Source organism: Pseudophryne corroboree, chromosome 2, assembly GCF_028390025.1.
Source record: "Pseudophryne corroboree isolate aPseCor3 chromosome 2, aPseCor3.hap2, whole genome shotgun sequence".
Taxonomy (NCBI): Eukaryota; Metazoa; Chordata; class Amphibia; order Anura; family Myobatrachidae; genus Pseudophryne; species Pseudophryne corroboree.
The window spans coordinates 401,098,671-401,121,347 of NC_086445.1; the positions used below are offsets into that span (position 1 = coordinate 401,098,671).

At 44.4% G+C, this 22,677-nt stretch overlaps 1 protein-coding gene across 1 annotated transcript in view; it reads left to right on the forward strand.

The window, feature by feature from the left end:
* CDC16 (cell division cycle 16) overlaps nt 1-22,677 on the forward strand; it is a 170,805-nt gene that overhangs the window by 54,401 nt on the left and 93,727 nt on the right. The window contains exons 2-4 of the mRNA XM_063953395.1: nt 384-438; nt 20,094-20,191; nt 21,567-21,605. Of these exons, the coding sequence (XP_063809465.1) occupies nt 384-438; nt 20,094-20,191; nt 21,567-21,605 (192 nt within the window). The remainder of the gene's footprint in view (nt 1-383; nt 439-20,093; nt 20,192-21,566; nt 21,606-22,677) is intronic.

Genomic DNA, 22,677 nt, shown 5'->3' on the forward strand with positions numbered 1-22,677 from the left:
ATACACCCAGATTAGCTTTTAATGGCTCACAGAAGCCAGCACCAGTAGTCAATGTATTATATTGCATTATACTTTTGTAATAGTGATGCGACTAAGAAAGAGCTGCTTAGTCTGAGAGACTGCGGTGCACCAGATGGGGCTATTTTCCGCTATTTGTGCACAGGTGTATATGGACACAGAGGTGTATGTGGACACATGGTGCAGAATTTTTGCACATACAGTATGGGTGTATTTCCACAAAAGTTATGTGATGTCACAGAATAGCATATGAGCTGTGCACTGTTGTATCTGAGCTTGAGAGTGGCAGCTCATATTCTATATGCAGAATGTGCTTTGTATAAAGTTTTTCATAGCTAAACGTGAAATTGTTCTGTCTTTTGCAGCAACAGTACCACAGTGCCTTATTTTGGGCAGATAAGGTTGCTTCGTTGTCGCACGGTAAGTGCTCTTGTTATTACTAATTTGTAATGCATTTGCTCAGATACCGTATAAGTGTCCTTTTATACATGAGTGTAAACAGCATCTAACATCACATATAACATGTTTTAGAATGAATGTTCTTCCCAGATGTGGCAGATCGGTAGGCATTTGATAATGCCGGCTGTCAGGATCCCGGCACTCACCGTACTGGCGCCGGGATCCCACAGCCGGTACACCGGCAACTAATCTCCCTCTTGGGGTGTCCACGACACCCCTGGAGGGAGAAAGCGCCACTGTGTCTGCAGCGATCCCGCAATGGGCTGTTTTGCGCTCGCCCCGCTGCCTGCATGCCGGCGGTTGAGATCACGGCGCCGGTATGCTGGGCGTCGGGATCCCAAGTGCCGGCAAAACGTAGTAGACCCGGCAGACCCATACGCTAAGGGAGCTTTTAAACCTCCTATTGTTCTGTCCCATTTTGCATGGATGTAGGGTCTTCACTTTTGGATCCCTCCATAATTTGGTTGGGAACAGGACAATACAAATACCTATAACTTGTTTTTCATGATTTTTCTTTGTAATGAACGAAAACTTTCTCATCCAATGTAACAGTACGGATTGTGTAATGGTTAGCATTACTGCCTCACAGCACTGAGGTCATGGGTTCGATTCCCACCATGGTCCTAACTGTGTGGAGTTTGTATATTCTCCCCATACTTGCGTGAGTTTCCTTTGGGTACTCCGGTTTCCTCCCACAATCCAAAAATATACTTGTAGGTTAATTGGCTCCCAGCAAAATTAACCCGAGCATGAATGTGTTTGCGTGTACATGTGATAGGGAATATAGATTGTAAGCTCCACTGGGGCAGGGACTGATGTGAATGGCCAAATATTCTCTGTAAAGCGCTGCGGAATATGTGTGCGCTATATAAATCACTGGTAATAAATAAATTATTATAAATAACATAGTAACATAGTTATTGAGGTTGAAAAAAGACAAAATGTCCATCTAGTTCAACCTTTTTTATAATTCTTACACTAATCTGTATTTAACACTATTTAACTATACTGACCCAGCTGAAGTTAAGTTAATAAGTCTAACTACCACTACAAATCATGCTTTTTCTAAACTACACTCACTCACTAAATGCTATATCCTTTGATATTTCTTTCAGTTAGAAATTTATCTAATCAATTTTTCAACATATTGATTGAGTCCACCATTACTACCTTCTCAGGCAGTGAATTCCAAACCCTTACTGTGATGAACCCTTTCCTTCATTGGGTATGAAATTTTCTCTCCTCTAACCTCAGATGGTGTCCACGTGTCCTGTGTAAAGATTTTTCAATAAACAAATCTCCTGATAGATCCTTGTATTGTCCCTTTATATACTTGTAAATACTAATAATAATGTCGCCTTTTTTCGAGTGTGAACATACCTAACCTAGTCAGCCTTTCCTCCGTACCAATGATTTGTACAATGGCAGGATTACACTCTCATCCCTTGACTCAATTCCCTGCTTTATGCATGCTAGCACCAACCTTGCTTTTGATTCTACACTATGACTCTGGGTACTGCTACTAAGTCTATTATCAATGAGCACCCCCAAATCCTATTCAACTACCGTTTCCCCTACATTTTTCCCATTTAGTTTATAGGTTGCATGATTGTTTTTAGTCCGAAAAGTGCATAACTATATTTTTCTATATTGAACCTCATTCTCCAATTATCTGCTCAAGCTTCCAATTTAATAGTCGTTCTGTGGATACTCAACATCCTTGTCTGAACTAATTATTCTACACAGTTTAGTATCATCTTCAAAAATTGACACTCTGCTCTCCAGACCTTCTAGGTCATTAATAAATGTGTCAAACAGTAGTGGCCCGATTACGGACCCTTGCGGTATTCCACGGAGTACTGAGGCCCAGTCGGAAAACATCCTGTCAACCACCACTCGCTGTTCCCTGTTATCCAGTTAATTACTTACCTAAGTACAAATATTGTTTCCTATACCAAGTTCTCTTAATTTGAAAATCAGACTCGTGTGTGGCACTGTGTCGAAGGCTTTTACAATATATAACTAGACCACATCTACTGCTTTTCCCTGATCAATATTTTCGCTCACTTTCTCATAGAAGCTAATTAAGTTAGTTTGACATGACCTGTCCCTCACAAAACCATGCTGGTGACTAGTAATAACCTTGGAGGTACCAAGTATTCCTGAATGCTATCCCTTATTATACCTTCCAGTAATTTCCCCACTATAGATGTCAAACTTACTGGTCTATAGTTACCAGGATAAGATTTAATTCCCTTTTTGAATATTGGGACTACCTCTGCTATTCGCCAGTCCTTTGGTATCATGCCTAAAGTAATTGAATCATAGAAAATCAAATATAAAGGCCTTGCTAGTTCTGAGTTAAGCTCCATTAGAACCCTTGGGTGAAGTCCATCCGGACCTGGAGATTTATTTATCTTAATTTTACTTAGTCTCTCCCGGATTACTTCCTCATTTAACCAAGTACTTAGCAACAGGACTTTATCACAGCTTTCGTTGTGCACTACTCCCCCAAAATGGTCCTCTCTAGTAAACACGGATGAAAAGAATTTGTTCACTAAATCTACTATCTTTGTCATAATTTACCAAGACACACAGTTCGCCCTTTAATGGTCCTATATTTTCCTTATTTAACCTTTTACCGTGTGTGTATATATATATATATATATATATTTATTTATTTTTAAATGTAGGGTTAGTTTTACTCTCCCTGGCGATTCGCTTTTCATTTTCTATTTTAGCGCTCTGATTTCTTTTTGACCTTTTTCTTTATTACATTCCTTGTAGTACTGGAATGATCCCGTCGGATTTAAAAATTTGAAAGCCCGCCTCTTTGTATCCATTTCTTCCTTAACCACCTTATTACGCCACATAGGTTTTAATTTAATACTCCTGCATTTGCTGCCCATGGGAATGAACATATAAGTGTACTTATTGAGCAACATTTTAAAAGCATCCCACATTTCAGCCGTATTCTTACCATGAAACAGTTTCCCAATCTACGTCCTTTAGTTCTCGTTTCAGCAAGTTGAAATTCGCTTTTCTAAAGTTAAAAGTTTTAGTTGAACCCTTATAATGATGTTTTTGAAAGATAATATCAAACCTGATCTTATTCGTGATTACGTAGCATACACCAGGTTCCGCCATAGATGCAACGTTTCCGTATATGTCTGTACAGGGCAGAAACTACTTCTCTACTGTTCAAGAGACTATACCATGGTACTAGGGAATTATCAAGACATGAACAAATTATATATGAGACAATCCTTTACCAGACCTCTATAAGCAACAATGCATTGATACAGTGAGAAAATTACAGAACATTGCATAGTTGTACCCTATCCATATGTGGGACCTGTCAAGCAAAACAATACAACAACCAATTTTATAGATAAAAATAAACTTTTTATTGTAAATGCAAAGAACATTATCAATACATGTAACCTCTGTCAGCTCTCTGGGGTTTTCTTGACCTGGGTATAGAATCCTAGGGCTGGCTTCTGTATTAGGAGAGTAGATGAAGCTAGGTGGCTTGATGGACCTTCTGCTCATGCAGGCAGAATACAGAGTAGTCTTGAGAGCTGCCTTGCAGCCTGGTGTAACAGACAAACTGGATCAGTTTCTGGAACCAATACTCTAATTCAACAAGGCTAAATTGGTACACCAACCAGATAGCACAGGATGGATCAAACCAGTACAAAAGACTGCAGAGCCACAGGAGGCAAGTAGATGAGTTTTAGCAAGTATATTAAATTGCTGAGGCTGGTTAGTAGGGTCTAGTGCACAGCCAGAGATAAATGATCCCACAGAGTATTTACAGTATTACGAATAAGCACAACTAATTTGCCAATTATGAAAACCAAAGGCTACACAGAAAACCACTTGGCATTCTAAGTATCCCAAAAGACTAAAAGTGCCACAACACTAGAACAAATCAACCAGAAAGAAGAGAGGCATTGAATGTCACACTAAGTAAGTTCAAAACCACAGGGTGAAATATGTAGTAACAAAAACTATACATGCAGGTAAAAGTAAATCTTGAAGCATAGGGGGTCATTCCGAGTTGTTCGCTCGCAAGCGGATTTTAGCAGATTTGCTCATGATAAGCCGCCGCCTACTGGGAGTGAATCTTAGCATCTTAAAATTGCGAACGATGTATTCGCAATATTGCGATTACACACCTCGTAGCAGTTTCTGAGTAGCTCCAGACTTACTCGGCTTCTGCGATCAGTTCAGTGCTTGTCGTTCCTGGTTTGACGTCACAAACACACCCAGCGTTCGCCCAGACACTCCCCCGTTTCTCCAGCCACTCCTGCGTTTTTTCCAGAAACTGTAGCGTTTTTTCCCACACGCCCATAAAACGGCCTGTTTCCGCCCAGTAACACCCATTTCCTGTCAATCACATTACGATCGCCAGAACGATGAAAATGCCGTGAGTAAAATTCCAAAGTGCATAGCAAATTTACTTGGCGCAGTCGCAGTGCGGACATTGCGCATGCGCATTAAGCAGAAAATCGCTGCGATGCGAAGATTTTTACCGAGCGAACAACTCGGAATGACCCCCATAGAATGATGTCTAACTCAGAGAACCAGTCCTTTGAAGAATCTTTCAGGTGAGTGATGTATTATTGTCCCATGAACATGTAATTAGAAGACAACAACATTATAGTGCAGTGAATTCAAAACAAAAAGTTGAATATTGAGATAATGATGGCGTGATCATTCAGAAAGTAATATGAAAAGCTGATACTTGTGCTTAAAACACCAGAATACGACACCCCATCGTGAATGCACTTCCACATGTGTCCTTGCCAAGGTTGCAGCTATTCGTGGTAGTGTTATTGTGAAAACAGTGCCTACAAATGCGCTACGTATGCGCCCCAAAGAGAATGTATTTGCATCCGTGACTATTTGCAAATAGTAACTGTCGTGATGTGTGCGCACATTCGCATTGCAGCAAGGATGAGGACCACATCTGTACATTACATTCTCTTGTTGAGTAGTATATAGAATAATGGGGCAGATGTATTAAGCCTGGAGAAGGCATAAAGAAGTGATAAAGCGGTGATAAGTGCAAGGTGATAGCGCACCATCCATTCAGCTCATAACTATCAATTTACATATTGAAGCTGACTGGTACGTTTTCACCTTGCACTTATCACTGCTTTATCACTTCTTTATGCTTTCTCTAGGCTTAATACATCTGCCCCATTGATTGACATCTTTAGATCTAAAATACTGTACCTGTATTGCGCTACTTTAGATCTTGAGTGTAAAACCAAGAATAGAAGAGGAGAAATGGGATCTACTGTAAGAAAGCTTATTTAAATCATATAAAAAAAAATATTGTCAAATAACTGATATTAAAAATTAAATATCAAGCATTACAAATAATCATTTAAAATATGGTCCTGGAAATTTCTTGGACAACCATGTATCACAAAGTATCTGCTATTCACTGATGTTAAACCTCAGGGAAGTGAATACCTAAGATGACTTGTTGTATAGGCAGTGTTCCATTAACATATAGTTTAAAAGGAAAGCAGACCAAGGGCCCCATTCAGAGCTGCACTGCAACTGCGATTTCAAATGCAATGGAAAATAGGATTTTAATTACCTACCGGTAAATCCTTTTCTCATAGTCCGTAGAGGATACTGGGGTCCATATTAGTACCATGGGATATAGACAGGTCCACTAGGAGCCATGGGCACTTTAAGAATTTGATATTGTGGGCAGGCTACTCCCTGTCAGATCCGGGTGTTTTTGTGAATCCGTTAACCCGGAACCAACCACAGGTGTAGGTGCTGGGGTATGAAGAAAGCAGGGAGGACGAAGAAAGTTCCGTTTCATATATTTATTGAAAATAACAATTCAGTAAAGTGGTAAATGGCAAGTTATTAATCACCATAGTATACTGACGTATTGCATGAATAATAGAAATAATATGCAGGATATATCTTAGAAAAAATAAAAGAAATGTTCATGGAATTGCGTTTAAAACAGGCTGGAGAATAAATGTTAAATTGTCCAAATATAAACAAGCTTTGATGCTGAACTGTAGAATGTGTTTAACTGGGTAATGCAGACATGAAGAAATAACTGTGAGGATTTGCAATGAAGTTTTGAGAGGTAACTGAGAGACTGTGAAGAATTATCCTTGTAATGGCAACATAGAAAGAAAAAGTACTAAATTGGGTTACTTGCGGGTTCCGGAGATCACTGTGAAAACTGTAGCAGATGACAAGGTGATGAACGGGTTAAATGCAGAGTAGAACAAACGAACAGCTGAGGGTAGTGGAATCCTCCAAACTTTGTATGGTTGAAGACAGGCAGACAAGGTAACCTCATGCAGGACTCTGGGAATCCAACTATTTCCAGTAGGTGTGCAATTAACTGACAGCACAGCGGAGAGCCGGTGGATCTTTAGCAGTGAAGGCTGCAGACGAACCTCTGGGAACGGAGGCGATATCTGGACCACGGGAATCACACAGGAATGCACGGAGAAAGCTCAGAGCTAGAGCACAGCGTTGATACAACAAAGCACTGGCCCAGAGTAACATAATCCCAGCCTACTTAAAGGCAGCACAAGCACGGGATTGGTTTACACCTGCCCACAGGTGTTTTCACAAGTGCTCTGTATTACCTATTTGGTCTCCAACATGGCCACCTCCTATACAGCAGACACACCGCAGTGCCTTAGGCCATTTGGTCCCCGCACTCACAGTTCCCAGATTCTGCATTACCTGTGCCACTGATCACGCCGCGTCCCCACACGGGTGCACAGCACCGCGAGCAACCGCACTGGCAACGGATGAACCCCAGAACCCGCAAATGTGAGAGACCGGTTCGTGACAGTACCCCCTCTTCTACGGGTGGTCTCCGAACACCTTTGAACCTTGTCAGGATTTTTGGAGAAGTATTTCTGTACCAGTCTTGGAGCATGAACATCTTCAGAGAAGACCCAGGATCTCTCCTCCGGACCGTAACCCTTCCAGTCGACCAAAAACTGTAAACGTCCATATCGGGAACGTGAGTCCACAATCTCTTTAACTTCAAATTCCTCATTCTGCAAAGAGTGAACTTTAGGAGATTTGGACTGGGTAGTACGGAATTTATTGAGAAGCAAAGGCTTCAGTAAAGATGTATGAAAGGCGTTAGGAATTCTCAAAGACGGTGGCAACTTGACTTTGTATGACACAGGGTTGAGTACCTTTACAATGGGAAATGGACCAATAAACTTGGGAGCAAATTTCTTAGAAGGAACTTTGAACCTGAGATTGCGCGTAGAAATCCAAACTTGGTCTCCCACTTTGTAATTCGGTACAGCTTTACGTTTTCTATCAGCAAAAGATTTATAACGAGCGGAAGTTTTGACCAAGGACTTACGTACACAACTCCAGATTCTAGATAGACGTTGAAGCTCTTGATCTGCCGCTGGAACCTCTAGGGCTGGCAATGGATGGAACTCTGGCACACGAGGATGAAAGCCGAAGTTAATATAAAAGGGCGTAGATTCTGAAGATGAATGGAAGAGATTATTATGAGCAAATTCTGCCAATGGAAGGTAGTCAACCCAGTCATCCTGTGAGGACGATATATATAGCCGGAGAAATGTTTCAAGGTCTTGGTTGACTCTCTCAGTTTGTCCATCTGTCTGAGGATGATATGCAGAAGAAAAATTCAACTTGACATTTAAAGATGAACAAAGCGACCTCCAAAACTTGGCCACAAACTGTGTTCCCCGATCAGAGATGATCTCTCGAGGAAGGCCATGCAACTTGAAGATTTCAGAGATGAACAATCTGGCTAGTAAAGGGGCTGATGGTAACCCAGTTAATGGAATGAAATGTGCCATTTTCGAAAATCGATCCACTATCACCCAAATGGTATTTTGCCCTTTTGATGGAGGTAGATCGGTCACGAAATCCATTGACATATGAGTCCAAGGTTGTTTGGGTATGGATAATGGATGTAATAAACCTGATGGAGAACTTCTTGGACTCTTATGTTGGGCACATTTAGGACATGCTGCTATAAACTCTTGGACATCGGCTTTGAGACGTGGCCACCAATAAGACTTGAATAAATTTGAGAGTCTTTAGAACCCCAGGATGACCCATGAAGGAAGAGGAGTGAGCCCAGGTAAGCAGCCGTTTTCGAAGATTTGTGGCAACAAAGGTCTTGCCAGGCGGAGGAACTGGAGAGGTTTGAGTCATTAAAAAGGACGTAGGATTCACAATGGCTTGATTCGTGGTAGCATCATTTAATTCAGAAGAAGCAAAGGACCGGGAAAGGGCATCTGCCTTTTTGTTCTGAGACCCTGGACGATAGGTGAGCTTGAAATTAAATTGTGTGAAGAAAAGCGCCCATCGAGCTTGTCGTGGATTCAAGCACTGAGCTGACTGCAGATATAGAAGATTCTTATGATCAGTATAAACTGTAATGCGATGTTGTGCTCCTTCTAGAAGGTATCTCCACTCCTCAAATGCCAACTTGATGGCAAGTAATTCTTGCTCACCGATTGCATAATTACGTTCTGCCGGGAGGAACTTACGGGAGAAATATCCGCAGGGATGGACCTTTTTATCTTCAAAGACTTGTGACAACACAGCTCCTACTGCTTCTGTAGATGCATCCACCTCTAGTAGAAAGGGACGATTCAAATCAGGCTGTCGAAGAATGGGGGCTGACCCAAAGGCTTGCTTTAAATCAGAGAAGGCTTTGATTGCTTCAGAAGACCAGTTCGTAGGATTTGCTCCCTTGCGAGTTAGGGCTGTGATGGGAGCAGCTAACGAAGAATAATTCTTAATGAATCTCCTATAGAAATTATCAAAGCCAAGAAATCGCTGAATCCCCTTGAGAGTTGTAGGAGTGGACCAATCTCGGATAGCTTGTACCTTACCGGGATCCATACATAGCTCTGATCCAGAAATGATGTAACCAAAGAACGGTATGGAAGATACTTCAAAGGTGCACTTCTCTAACTTACAATAAAGTTGATTTTTCCTCAGACGTGTCAGTACCTCTTTAACTTGGTGACGGTGAGACTTTAGATCCTTAGAGAATATTAGGATATCATCCAGGTACACTACTAGACACTTGTAGAGAAGATCACGAAAAAGTTCATTCACATAGCTTTGAAAAACTGCAGGTGCATTACAAAGACCAAAAGGCATTACAAGGTATTCGTAATGCCCATCCCGGGTATTAAAAGCAGTCTTCCACTCGTCCCCTGCCCGGATGCGGATTAAATTGTAGGCCCCTCGGAGATCCAATTTTGTAAACACAGTAGCTCCCTTTACCCGGTCAAATAATTCTGGAATTAAGGGTAATGGGTACTTGTTTTTCACAGTGATCTCATTGAGTCCACGGTAATCTATGCATGGTCGTAACCCACCGTCCTTCTTCTTAACGAAGAAGAATCCGGCTCCTGCAGGTGAAGAAGATGGTCTGATAAATCCTTTGGTTAGATTTTCCTGTATATAATCAGACATAGCTTGCATCTCTGGGATGGATAGCGGATAAATTCGTCCCCTAGGAGATGTTTTACCCGGAACCAGGACGATTGGGCAGTCCCATTCGCGATGAGGAGGTAGAGAGTCTGCTGCTTGTTTACTGAAAACATCCGCAAAAGATTGATACACCGGAGGTAGGTCGGGAAGGCTAATTGACCGGAGAGGTACAATTGAGGCTAAACAGTCCTTGGTACAAGATTTACCCCACGAAAGGACTTCCATGGTTTGCCAATTAAGTTGAGGATTATGCTTCTGCAGCCAAGGTAAACCAAGTATCACATGTTGAGAGGCTTTGGGAATCACGTAGAAGGAGACGTATTCGGAATGGAGCACACCAACTTTCATCTTGAGACATACGGTTCGATGAGTAATTATACCATCTGGAATTCGACTTCCATCCACTGCTGTAACAGCAACTGCTGCTTCCAGAGGCATGGTTTGAACTTTAGACCGTAAGACAAAGGCTGAGGAGATGAAGTTCTCGGCTGCCCCGGAATCTAGGAGAGCTGAAACTTTCACTGTAGAACTTGGAACTTCTAATTGAATAGACAAGGTCGGCTCTTTCCCAGAACGTGATTCTAAAGTAACTCCTAGCTTAACCTCTCTTGAATAAGCTAGGAGCGAGAGTTTCCCGGTCGGAGTTTGCAGAATTTAACTAAGTGTTCGGAGGACCCACCGTACATGCAGAGGTTACCCTGTCGACGACGAAGTCGTTCCTCCTCTGTGAGGCGAGAGCGCCCAATCTGCATAGGTTCTTCTGTCGTTACCGGAGACTGTGATGAAGAATCTTGTCGAGGCCTAGGATGATAACGTGGACTGGATCGCTCTGCCCTGGATTTCTCTAAACATCGCTCCCTGTAGCGTAGGTCAAGTTTGTTACAGAGAGAAATCAATTCATCCAGTTTAGTTGGCACATCCCGGATAGTTAAATCATCCTTGATTTTCTCTGAAAGTCCATTCCAAAACGCGGCGATCAGGGCCTCCTCATTCCAGTTTAACTCTGAAGACAACGTGCGAAACTGAATAATATATTGACTGACAGGACGTAAACCTTGACGTAGACGGAGAATCTCCAAAGATGCTGAGGTGGTCCTGCCTGGTTCGTCAAAGATTCTCCGGAAGGATGATACGAACTCCTTGTAATTAGAGAGGATAGAATCACCTCTTTCCCATAATGGTGATGCCCACTCCAGAGCCTGACCGGAAAGGAGGGCAATAATATATGCAACCTTAGAACGAGCTGATGGGAAACTGGCGGACAACAGTTCGAACTGGATCTCACATTGATTCAGGAATCCTCTGCAAAGTTTTGGAGTTCCGTCAAACTTACTCGGAGAGGGTAACTGCAAGCGGGACGTAGGCAGCGTCACAGGAGAAGCTGTAGTGGTAACTGGGACAACCGGAGTTGGAATCAGGACTTGAGACGTTTTAATAGCCGTATGAAGAGTCTCTAAACGGTCTGCCATAGTTTGCATAAACTGTACTATTTGTGTCTGTATAGACTCCTGGTTTTCCAGACGGGAAAGGATATCGGACGTAGCACCGCCTCCTGCGAATTGGTCACTTGACGGATCCATGTGGCCAGTGCTTACTGTCAGATCCGGTGTTTTTGTGAATCCGATTACCCGGAACCAACCACTGGTGTAGGTGCTGGGGTATGAAGAAAGCAAGGAGGACGAAGAAAGTACCGTTTAATATATTTATTGAAAATAACAATTCAGTAAAGTGGTAAATGGCAAGTTATTAATCACCATAGTATACTGACGTATTGCATGAATAATAGAAATAATATGCAGGATATATCTTAAAGAAATAATAAAATAAATGTTCATGGAATTGCGTTTAAAACAGGCTGGAGAATAAATGTTAAATTGTCCAAATATAAACAAGCTTTGATGCTGAACTGTAGAATGTGTTTAACTGGGTAATGCAGACATGAAGAAATAACTGTGAGGATTTGCAATGAAGTTTTGAGAGGTAACTGAGAGACTGTGAAGAATTATCCTTGTAATGGCAACATAGAAAGAAAAAGTACTAAATTGGGTTACTTGCGGGTTCCGGAGATCACTGTGAAAACTGTAGCAGATGACAAGGTGATGAACGGGTTAAATGCAGAGTAGAACAAACGAACAGCTGAGGGTAGTGGAATCCTCCAAACTTTGTATGGTTGAAGACAGGCAGACAAGGTAACCTCATGCAGGACTCTGGGAATCCAACTATTTCCAGTAGGTGTGCAATTAACTGACAGCACAGCGGAGAGCCGGTGGATCTTTAGCAGTGAAGGCTGCAGACGAATCTCTGGGAACGAAGGCGATATCTGGACCACGGGAATCACACAGGAATGCACGGAGAGAGCTCAGAGCTAACGCACAGCGTTGATACAACAAAGCACTGGCCCAGAGTAACATAATCCCAGCCTACTTAAAGGCAGCACAAGCACGGGATTGGTTTACACCTGCCCACAGGTGTTTTCACAAGTGCTCTGTATTACCTATTTGGTCTCCAACATGGCCACCTCCTATACAGCAGACACACCGCAGTGCCTTAGGCCATTTGGTCCCCGCACTCACAGTTCCCAGATTCTGCATTACCTGTGCCACTGATCACGCTGCGTCCCCACACGGGCGCACAGCACCGCGAGCAACCGCACTGGCAACGGATGAACCCCAGAACCCGCAAAGGTGAGAGACCGGTTCGTGACACTCCCTCTATGACCCTCCTACCAGACTCAGTCTAGGAAACGGTGCCCGAGAAGACGGACATACTTTGAGAAAAGGATATAAAAGGATAGTGGTGAGGTTCCGAACCAGCACACACAAACTAGAGAAAAGCCAAGCTAACCAAACTTTAAACCAGGAACAGCAACCGCTGAACCAACAATACTTAACCAAGTAACAGTGCAGGAAGAAACAAAGCACTGGGCAGGCGCCCAGTATCTTCTATGGACTACGAGAAAAGGATTTACCGGTAGGTAATTAAAATCCTATTTTCTCTTACATCCTAGAGGATACTGGGGTCCATATTAGTACCATGGGGATGTACCAAAGCTCCCAAACCAGGTGGGAGAGTGCTGAGGTTCCTGCAGAACTGATTGACCAAACTGAAGATCCTCCGTGGCCAAAGTATCGAACTTGTAGAACTTAGCAAACGTGTTCGAACCTGACCAAGTAGCTGCTCGGCAGAGCTGTAAAGCCGAGACACCCCAGGCAGCCGCCCAGGAAGAACCCACCGACCTAGTAGAGTGGGCCTGTACAGATTTTGTACACGGCAAACCTGCCGTGGAATAAGCATGCTGGATAGTAAGCCTGATCCTGCATGTAATTGTCTGCTTTGAAGCAGGACACCCTATCTTATTGGGATCATAGAGAACAAACCGCGAGTGAGATTTTCTGTGACGAGCTGTCTGCTTCACATAGCTCTTCAAAGCCCTCAGAACATCCAAGGACTTTGAAGTAGCAGGGTGTCGGTAACCACTGGAACCACAATAGGTTGATATGAAACGCAGACACCACCTTTGGAAGAAATTGCTGATGAGTTCTGAGTTCAGCCCTACCTTCGTGAAAAAATCAAATAGGGGCTCTTGTGAGACAACGCCCCCAGCTCCGACATACGCCTCGCAGAAGCCAATGACAACAGCGTGACGGCCTTCCACGTAAGAAACTTGACGTCTACGTCCTGTAAAGGCTCAAACCATTCCGATTGCAGGAACTGCAACACTACGTTGAGATCCCAAGGTGCCGTAGGAGGCACAAAGGGCGGTTGGATGTGCAGAACCCCCTTCAAAAATGTCTGAACCTCAGGGAGAGAAGCCAATTCTTTCTGGAAGAAAATAGATAAGGCCGAAATCTGGATTTTTATGGAGCCCAAACGTAGGCCCACAACCATACCGGACTGCAGAAAAAGGAGAAACCGTCCCAGTTGAAATTTCACCGCAGGAAATTTCCTTTTCTCACACCAAGAGACCTTTTTTTTCCAAATACGGTGGAAATGTTTAGACGTTACCCCCTTTCTGGCTTGGATCAGGGTTGGAATAATCCTATTCGGGATCCCTTTCCGGGCTACAATTTTGACGTTCAACCTCCATGACGTCAAACGTAGCCGTGGTAAGTCTTGATAGACGAACGGCCCTGTTGGAGAAGGTCCTCGCAAAGAGGTAGAGGCCACAGGTCCAATAGGAGCATCTCCAGTAGATCCGCATACCAGGCCCTTCTTGGCCAGTCCGGAGCAATAAGAATTGCTCGAACCTTTTCCCTTTTTATTCTTTTGAGAATCTTTGGAATCAATGGAAGTGGTGGAAACACGTACACCATCTAGTAGACCCATGGAGTCACCAGAGCATCCACCGCTTGTGGGTCCCTCGGCCTGGAACAATACCGCTTGAGCTTCTTGTTGAGATGAGAGGCCATCATGTCGATTTGTGGAATTCCCCATGACGTGTCACGCACCTGAACACCTCCGGGTGAAGGCCCCACTCCTGGGTGGAGGTCGTGTCTGCTGAGGACGTCTGCTTCCCAGTTGTCTACTCCCAGAATGAAGATCGCGGACAACGCCACAGTGTGTCTTTCTGCCCAGAGGAGAATCCTTGTTACCTCTGACATTGCTGCTCTGCTCTTCGTTCCGCCTTGTCGGTTTATGTACGTTACTGCTGTCACATTGTCCGACTGAACTTGAATTGCTTGATCTTGAAGAAGATGCGATGCCTGTAGAAGGGGGTTGTATATGGTCCTTAGATCCAGAATGTTGATCGGAATAATGATTTCCTGACTTGACCATTTTCCTTGGAACTGTTCCCCTTGGGTGACTGCTCCCCAACCTCTGAGGCTTGCATCTGTGGTTAGCAGAATCCAATTTTGAATCCCGAACCTTTGGCCCTCGGTCAGGTGAGAAGTCTGAAGCCACCACAGAAGAGAAATCCTGGCTTTTGGGTACAGACGGACCCTCTGGTGCATGTGTAGATGCGACCTGGACTACTTATCCAACAGATCCAGTTGGTAGGGCCTTGCATGGAACCTTCTGTACTGTAGCGCCTCGTAGGCGGCTACCATCTTCCCCAGAAGGCGAATGCATAGATGCACCGATACCCGGGTTGGTTTCAGAACATCCCGCACCATCAACTGGATCACCAATGCCTTTTCCAAGGGAAGGAATACCTTCTGTGCCTCCGTATCCAGTATCATCCCCAGGAACGGAAGCCTCCGTGTTGGTTCCAGATGAGATTTTGGTAGGTTCAGAATCTATCCGTGATCCTGGAGTAGTCGGGTTGAGAGGTTAGTGTTGTCTAACAACCTCTCCCTGGATGGTGCTTTTATCAGGAAATCGTCCAGGTACGGAATTATGTTCACTCCCTGTTTGCAGAGTAGAAACATCATCTCTGCCATTACCTTGGTGAACACCCTCGGTGCTGTAGAGAGGCCAAATGACAGGCCTGGAACTAATAGTGACAGTCCTGTAAGGCAAACCTTAGATGAGCCTGATGAGGCGGCCAAATCGGAATATGAAGGTACGCACCCTTGATATCCAGAGACACCAAGAATTCCCCCTCCTCCAGACCTGAGATCACCGCTCTCAGAGACTCCATCTTGAACACCAGTAAGTACGGGTTCAACGACTGGAGATTTAAAATGGGCCTTACCGAACCCTCCGGTTTCGGTACTACAGACAGGTTGGAATAATAACCCTGGTTTGCAGCTGAAGCGGAACTGGAACAATGACCTTAGTCTGTACCAGTTTTTGAATGGCTTCCTGTAAAGTCATACTTGCTTCTTGAGAAGCTGGTAAGCCTGATTTGAAGAATCTGTGAGGTGGGAGTTCCTGAAACTCCAGTCTGTAGCCCTGGGCTATAAGATCTTTGACCCAGGGATCCTGGCATGACGTTTCCCATTATGTGACTGAAGAATCTTAAACAGGCTCCCATCTGCCTGTCTTCCAGGCAGTGCGGTCCACCGTCATGCTGAAGGCTTAGAGGAAGCAGATCCGGGGTTCTATTCCTGTGAACCTGCTGATTTTCTGGGTTTACCTCTATTGCCTTTGAAGACCGTAGAAGAACCTTTGGTTTTGTTTTTAAACTTCGCCGTCCGAAAGGAGTGCAGAGTTGGAGCAGTGTAGGATTTTCTAGCCGGGGGAGCTGTGGAAGGAAGGTATGTAGACTTACCCGTCGTAGCCTTGGATATCCACGTATCCAGTTCATCTCCAAAAAGGGCTTCACCTGTGAAAGGTAGGCTTTCCACGCCTTTCCTGGAATCCGTGTCCGCAGTCCACTGGCGTAGCCACAAGCCCCTGCATGCTGACACTGCCATGGCAGTGGTGTGTGCATTGAGTAAACCAATTTCCTTTATGGCCTCCACCATAAAGTTAGCAGAATCCTGTATATGCTGTAGGAGTAAAATTATCTCCCCCCTGGATAAGGAATCTAACCGTCAATTAGATTGCCTGACCAAGTTAGCAGAATCCTGTATATGCTGTAGGAGTAAAATTATCTCCCCCCTGGATAAGGAATCTAACCGTCAATTAGATTACCTGACCATTTTGCAATGACCCTAGAGATCCATGCACAAGCTATAGTGGGTCTCTGGGCCACCCCCGCAGCTGTGTACAGAGATTTGAGAGTGGTCTCAATCTTGCGGTCTGCAGCATCCTTCAAGGAAACTGCCCCAGGAACAGGTAAAACTGTCTTACGTGACAGCCTAGAAACCAGTGCTTCAACTATCGTTGGATTTTCCCATTTTTTCCTATCATCCTGAGGAAATGGGAAGGATGTGAGTAACCGTTTTGGGACCTGAAACTTCTTGTCAGGATTTACCCCATTTTGCTTCAAATAGGGAATTTAATTCCTTAGATACAGGGAAAGTAGCTGAGGATTTCTATTTCACATTAAAATAAGATTCTTCCTCGTCCTCTGACACCTTATCAGGAATGTGCAGGACATCTCTAATAGCTTCTATTAGGGCCTGTATACCATGTGACAAAGCTGCATCCCCCCCTCCCGAGTCCACCTCACCCTCCTCCAGGTCTGATACATCATCATCATCGGTATCGTCCTGCATGATTTGGGCCAGAGTACGCTTCTGTGGACAAATGGCAGGGGTCTGAGACGCTGGAATGGCCACTGAATCTCTATTCATCAGGTCGTCAACAGATTGCCTTAAGTATTGCGTCTCCTTCTCATTTTGGGATAATTTATTCAAAATATTTGAAATCATCCCTTTTACTGAATCTAACCATACTGGTTCAGATCCACTAGCCTGAGAATGTGTCCTATCCTGAGTACACTACAGTGATCCCTCAGATTGAGAAAAGCACTCTGCTGTGCATGATACACACTCCTTTGACATAGTAAATGTGAAAGAACACACACACACACACACACACACACACACACACACACGAAATAGGTTAAAAGCACAGTTAACCCACACAGAGCCCTTCTAGGGAGACACAGAGTATAATGGAGCCAGCCACACAGCGCCCCTGTAGCTAAAGAACAAGTTTAGCTGGGTCGCAAACTAAGTATCTTTAATAGGGCTTAGTACACCAAATATTGCTCCCCCCCTGCTATGACCCCCTGGTACTGTTGAGGTGTTCTGGAGTCCTCGTGGAGGAGCTGCGCTTCCCTGCCAATCTGCCTGTGTATAGCTGCAGAGGTAAAATGGTGCTGGTGAGCTTCTGGATCCGCTCATAGTGAAGCACTGCCCCCTTAATGGCGCGCGGACTTCCCGGGTTTTTTATACTGGCTGAGGTATATATTCTGTTCTACAGTGGGTTAAAACCCCTGTAGTGTACTGCCAGCGTGGGTATCATTAGTGGCTTCAGCTCGCCCCTCACAGCGGTCACACAGTGTCTCTGAAGCCTGGAGCGCAGCCTGCATGTCAGCGCTGCGCTCCTACCCTTGTGCCGCCATTACAGCCGGCGACCCGCTAATCGGGACACCAGCCACCTACTCACCACTCTTCTGACTTCTGGCTCTGTTAAGGGAGGCGGCGTGCTGCGGGTCTGTACGCTCGCCATGGTGGGACTTGCGAATAGGACCCTCAGGAGCTCAGTGTCCTGTCAGCAGGGAATGGGGCCATTAACCCTAGGGAGGTTGGGCCGTTCCCCACCCTAAGTCCCACGAAGCAGGCAGTCTGGTGCCAACCAGACCTGACTGAAAATAAAAAATAGAAAATAAATGCAGAAAAGTCTTCAGGAGCTTCCCAAGCGTGACCGGCTCCTCCGGGCACATTTTCTAATGTGAGTCTGGTAGGAGGGGCATAGAGGGATGAGCCAGCCCACACTATCAAACTCTTAAAGTGCCCATGGCTCCTAGTGGACCCGTCTATACCCCATGGTACTAATATGGACCCCAGTATCCTCTAGGATGTAAGAGAAAATATGCTAATGATTCAGTCGCTGTCTTGTGTGCAGAGCCACCCACTGCCAGTGCCTCCAATCCGCTACTTATGTACAAAAGATGCAACATTTGGAACATCAGTCACACCATCGGCAGCAAGCCTATGTCTCAGAATGTCTGGCTCATCTAAGACACCTGGGGCAGTCCAACTGTGAATGAATTTGCAGTGGTCGACCAGAAAATGGTGGTGACATGCCTGCATTTTGTAGCAACCACCCCCAGATGGTCACTAACTCTCACTTACTTTGCATATACCGTAAATCCTCATTGTGTCCGCCTTCAGTAATCAGTCACTGCATGTGTGCAAAACAGCTGACGCATGCTCGGTTTAAAAAAATTCCTCCACTGTGTCCAACTTCTACATTGCGTGTGTCTCTAAAAAAAGGTCCCAAGTACGTCTGTGAGATGGATTCATCAGAGGGCAAATGGATTAGAGGATTGCCTTCCAGGAGAGAGTCCCAGTTTACACAGGGTTGATACTGTTTAATGGTGTTCGGCGGCATGTTTACATGTTTACTTCCAGCCAGGGACTGGCTGCCATTAGAAACCTATGGCCCGAATTCAATTTGCTGCAGGTTCCGTTAACGCAACCGTTACCGTGGGTAAAAAAATCTGCAGCTGCGACTTAGTTTGCAGCTCCTGAGCAGATGGAAAGTAGGTCAAAATTTGTATTTTAAAGTAAAAATGTCAGAATGTGCAGTACCTCTGGCACACCTCTTACAATGAACAGTCATGCACTTGGAGGCATTTAAATAGCAACATCTGGCCCTTAATGTCATGTCATTCTAAAGTAATTTTCTGTAAAAAAAAAAAACTCTTAATGGTTTTAATTGTGTGGGACTTGTATTTTGAGGTGTTGTATAGAGTGGACATGGATTTTTTGTACTTTTGAATTGGAGATAAAACTTTTCCCCCAACTTTTTTAAACGTAAAAATAATTAAAAATCACATTTTCTTATCTTCAAAATATTCTAGATGCTTTAATTTGGTGCAAAACACCTCTTTACTATAATTTATCCACTATGGGTAAAAAATGTAAAAATCCACATCTTTAAAAATCTCATATACTTTGATTATGGCCACTAATAACCTTATATACTGTTATCCAGTGTTATTTGACACTCTCTGGTCTTTTTTTCTTGAATCCCCCTCAGGTTGCGCACTGTAGAATTACTGTGCGGGTGCTGTAATAAGCATTTTCTAATTGATTAGTGCAGATCGCAGTAGGGGCAGACTAGATGGACCAAGTGGTTCTTATCTGCCATCAAATTGTATGTTTCTATGTTTCACTAGCGTACATGCTGAAAATATCCCGCAGTATATATTTGCCAGTCAAAAATTTTCACTTACTGCGGCTAATTGAATCAGCCCCTTTAACACTTTCTTTTCAAAGTTGCAGTAGATCACGTTATGAGATTAATGCAAGACCTTTTTTAGCATAAACAATAGATGAAGTATTGCTAACTGGTAAAGCTTATATGACTATGCACACTGCCTCTAGAAATAGTGGCTCCCTTGGAATAGAACCAAAGGAAATATTATGAGGGCCATCTGAGGGTTGGATGAGGCTCCCTGAGAAACAACACTAGCCTCATGCTTAATGTGGCCATCAGACTCCTCATTAACTTCTAGTCATCTAACCTGTGCGGTGCATTAGGTTAAATACTGTGATAAGATGTCTGGATATAAAGACCAATTGTTTGTTTGTTTGCAGAGGAGCCGCAAGATATTTATTGGCTGGCACAATGTCTGTATCTGACTGCTCAGTACCACAGAGCTTCACATGCACTAAGGTCACGGAAATTGGATAAAGTAAGTTTCTATTCATCATGGTGATCATGCTCTAAGTTCTGAAATATCAGTTCTTCAAACATAATTTTAGATGTGCTGGAACCTGCAATAATTAGCAGCAATAGAGTACCGAAAATCTCTCACTCACCCACCCACAAATGCCCCCAGTCACGTGGTGCTACAATTATAGTTTTGGCCAAAGTGAATAGTTTAGAAATTAGGACAGCTGAAATGTTGTTGGACAATTATTCATTTTGTTTGCACAGAAACCACAGTATATTGGGGGTCATTCCGACCCGATCGCTCGCTGCAGTTTATCGCAGTGGAGCGATCGGGTCGGAACTGCGCATGTGCCGGCGCATGCCGGACGGCCGAAGACCGTCGGTCCCTGTCAATCAGGCAGAGGCAGGAGGGGGCGGCACGGCGGCGTTTGGCCGCCATTTTGGGGGCGCGGTCCGGCCAACGCAGGCATGGCCGGACTGTGCGGGGGGTGGGCCGCAGCGGCTGCGTGACATCACACGCAGCGCTGCGACCAGGGGCAGCGACGAGTAACTCCCGGCCAGCCGCAGGAGCTGCGCTGGCCGGGAGTTACTCAACAAGTACAATAGCATCGCCGTTGTGCGATGCTTTTGTACTTGGGGGGGCGGACAGACATGCGGGGCGGGCGTCCCCCCGCATGTCTGGGAACATAATAGCTGTGCTAAATTTAGCACAGCTACGATCAACTCGGAATGACCCCCATTGTCTGAAGCTAGTTCAATGCACACTATAGTGCAAGATCATACAACCTATAGGAATACTGTATAACATAATTTACTGCATTGTTTTCTGTACATAATACTGAGGGTGGTCTTCAGTATGCCGACTGACGGGATCCCGGCGCACAGTATACCGGCGCCGGGATCCCGACAGCCTGCATACCGACACTTATTCTCCCTCGTGGGGGTCCACAACCCCCCTGGAGGGAGAATAAAATAATGTGGCGCGCGTAGCACCATGCCCGTAGCGTGGCGAGCGCAGCAAGCCCGCAAGAGGCTCATTTGCGCTCGCCACACTGTCGGTAAGCCGGCGGTCGGGCTCCCGGCACCGGTATGCTGGTCGCCGGGAACCCGAGCGCCGGCATATCGTAGTGAACCCAATACTGATGGTCCTCCAAACAGAACTAACAAACTGTTTGGAGCATCACTTATTTTAATTGTTTAAACCACTATATAACGAATTGCTGCTTGGTGCCCATGGCCATTGTAGTATAAACTCCTCTCTCTTCACAACTATGCTGGCCAAGTCAGTCATGAAGAGTGATACAGTAGAATGCAGGTATGAATTGTGCAGGTATTATAGGACCTTTGTTTTGCTCTTTATGACCTTCATTTTCCTTCTACCTTTTCCATATCAGGTGTTTGAGGCATGTCGTTACCTTGCAGCCAGATGTCATGTAAGTAATATCACTAAGCTCTCACTAATGCAGGTTTAATGTGTCGTCAATCTGATCATGGCTGCAAACTAGACAGAATATTTAAATTTCAGTAGCAATTTATGGGGAATCATTTTGAACAGTATGTTAAATAAATCACTAAACTAATACAATTGGCAGTACGGATGGTGTAATGGTTAGCGTTACTGCCTCACAGCACTGAGGTCATGGGTTCAATTCCCACCATGGCTCTACCTGTGCGGAGTTTGTATATTCTCCCCGTACTTGCGTGGGTTTCCTCCCACAATTCAAAAATATGCTGGTAGGTTAATTGGATCCCAACAAAATTAACCCTAGTATGAATGTGTGCGCGTGTACATGTGTTAGGGAATATACACTTGATAATGTCGATTATCTTACAGGAAAGAAAGCTATACCTTATACACACTTAGAATACACTTTACCGTGGAGCCGCTGCTGCCGCTAAACTTAGTACACACGCTACGTAATTTATACACTGTTTGCGTACGGAGTCCCGTATCACTGTACAGACTTAGCGTACAAACGCCGCGCTGGGGGTACAAAGTACACACAGCGCGCACACACCCAGAGATACACTTTAAACTTTCACAGTAATGCAATGCAATGATACAACACTTTAAACCTTAGCAGGGCAATGAAGACACGACACCAATTGTGATTTAACCGCTGGGTTCCGACACCACAGTGGATTATTGCTGAAAGGGGGTTACAATATAAATAATACAATACAATATAACAGAGTAAATGGCTACATTCAATGGTACATACTTGAGTAGATTCGCTTGCGCTTCCCGGCCCGGTCCTCGGTCATCAAATAGATAACTTTGTGAGTCTTGTGATTTACCAGGCCAGAAGCAGGCTCTCTTTATACACTTCTTCCAAAAGCAATACAATAGATACTGTAATCCCTTTGTCCATTGGACACAGGAATGCACTTTTACAGTACAGGAGAGGTCATAGGTCGGTTTGAATAGGTGGGCGATGTCTTTCCCAACTGCTCTTGTGGGTGGTCTCCTCTGGATTCCCGCCGCATACATAATGTACAGTAAAT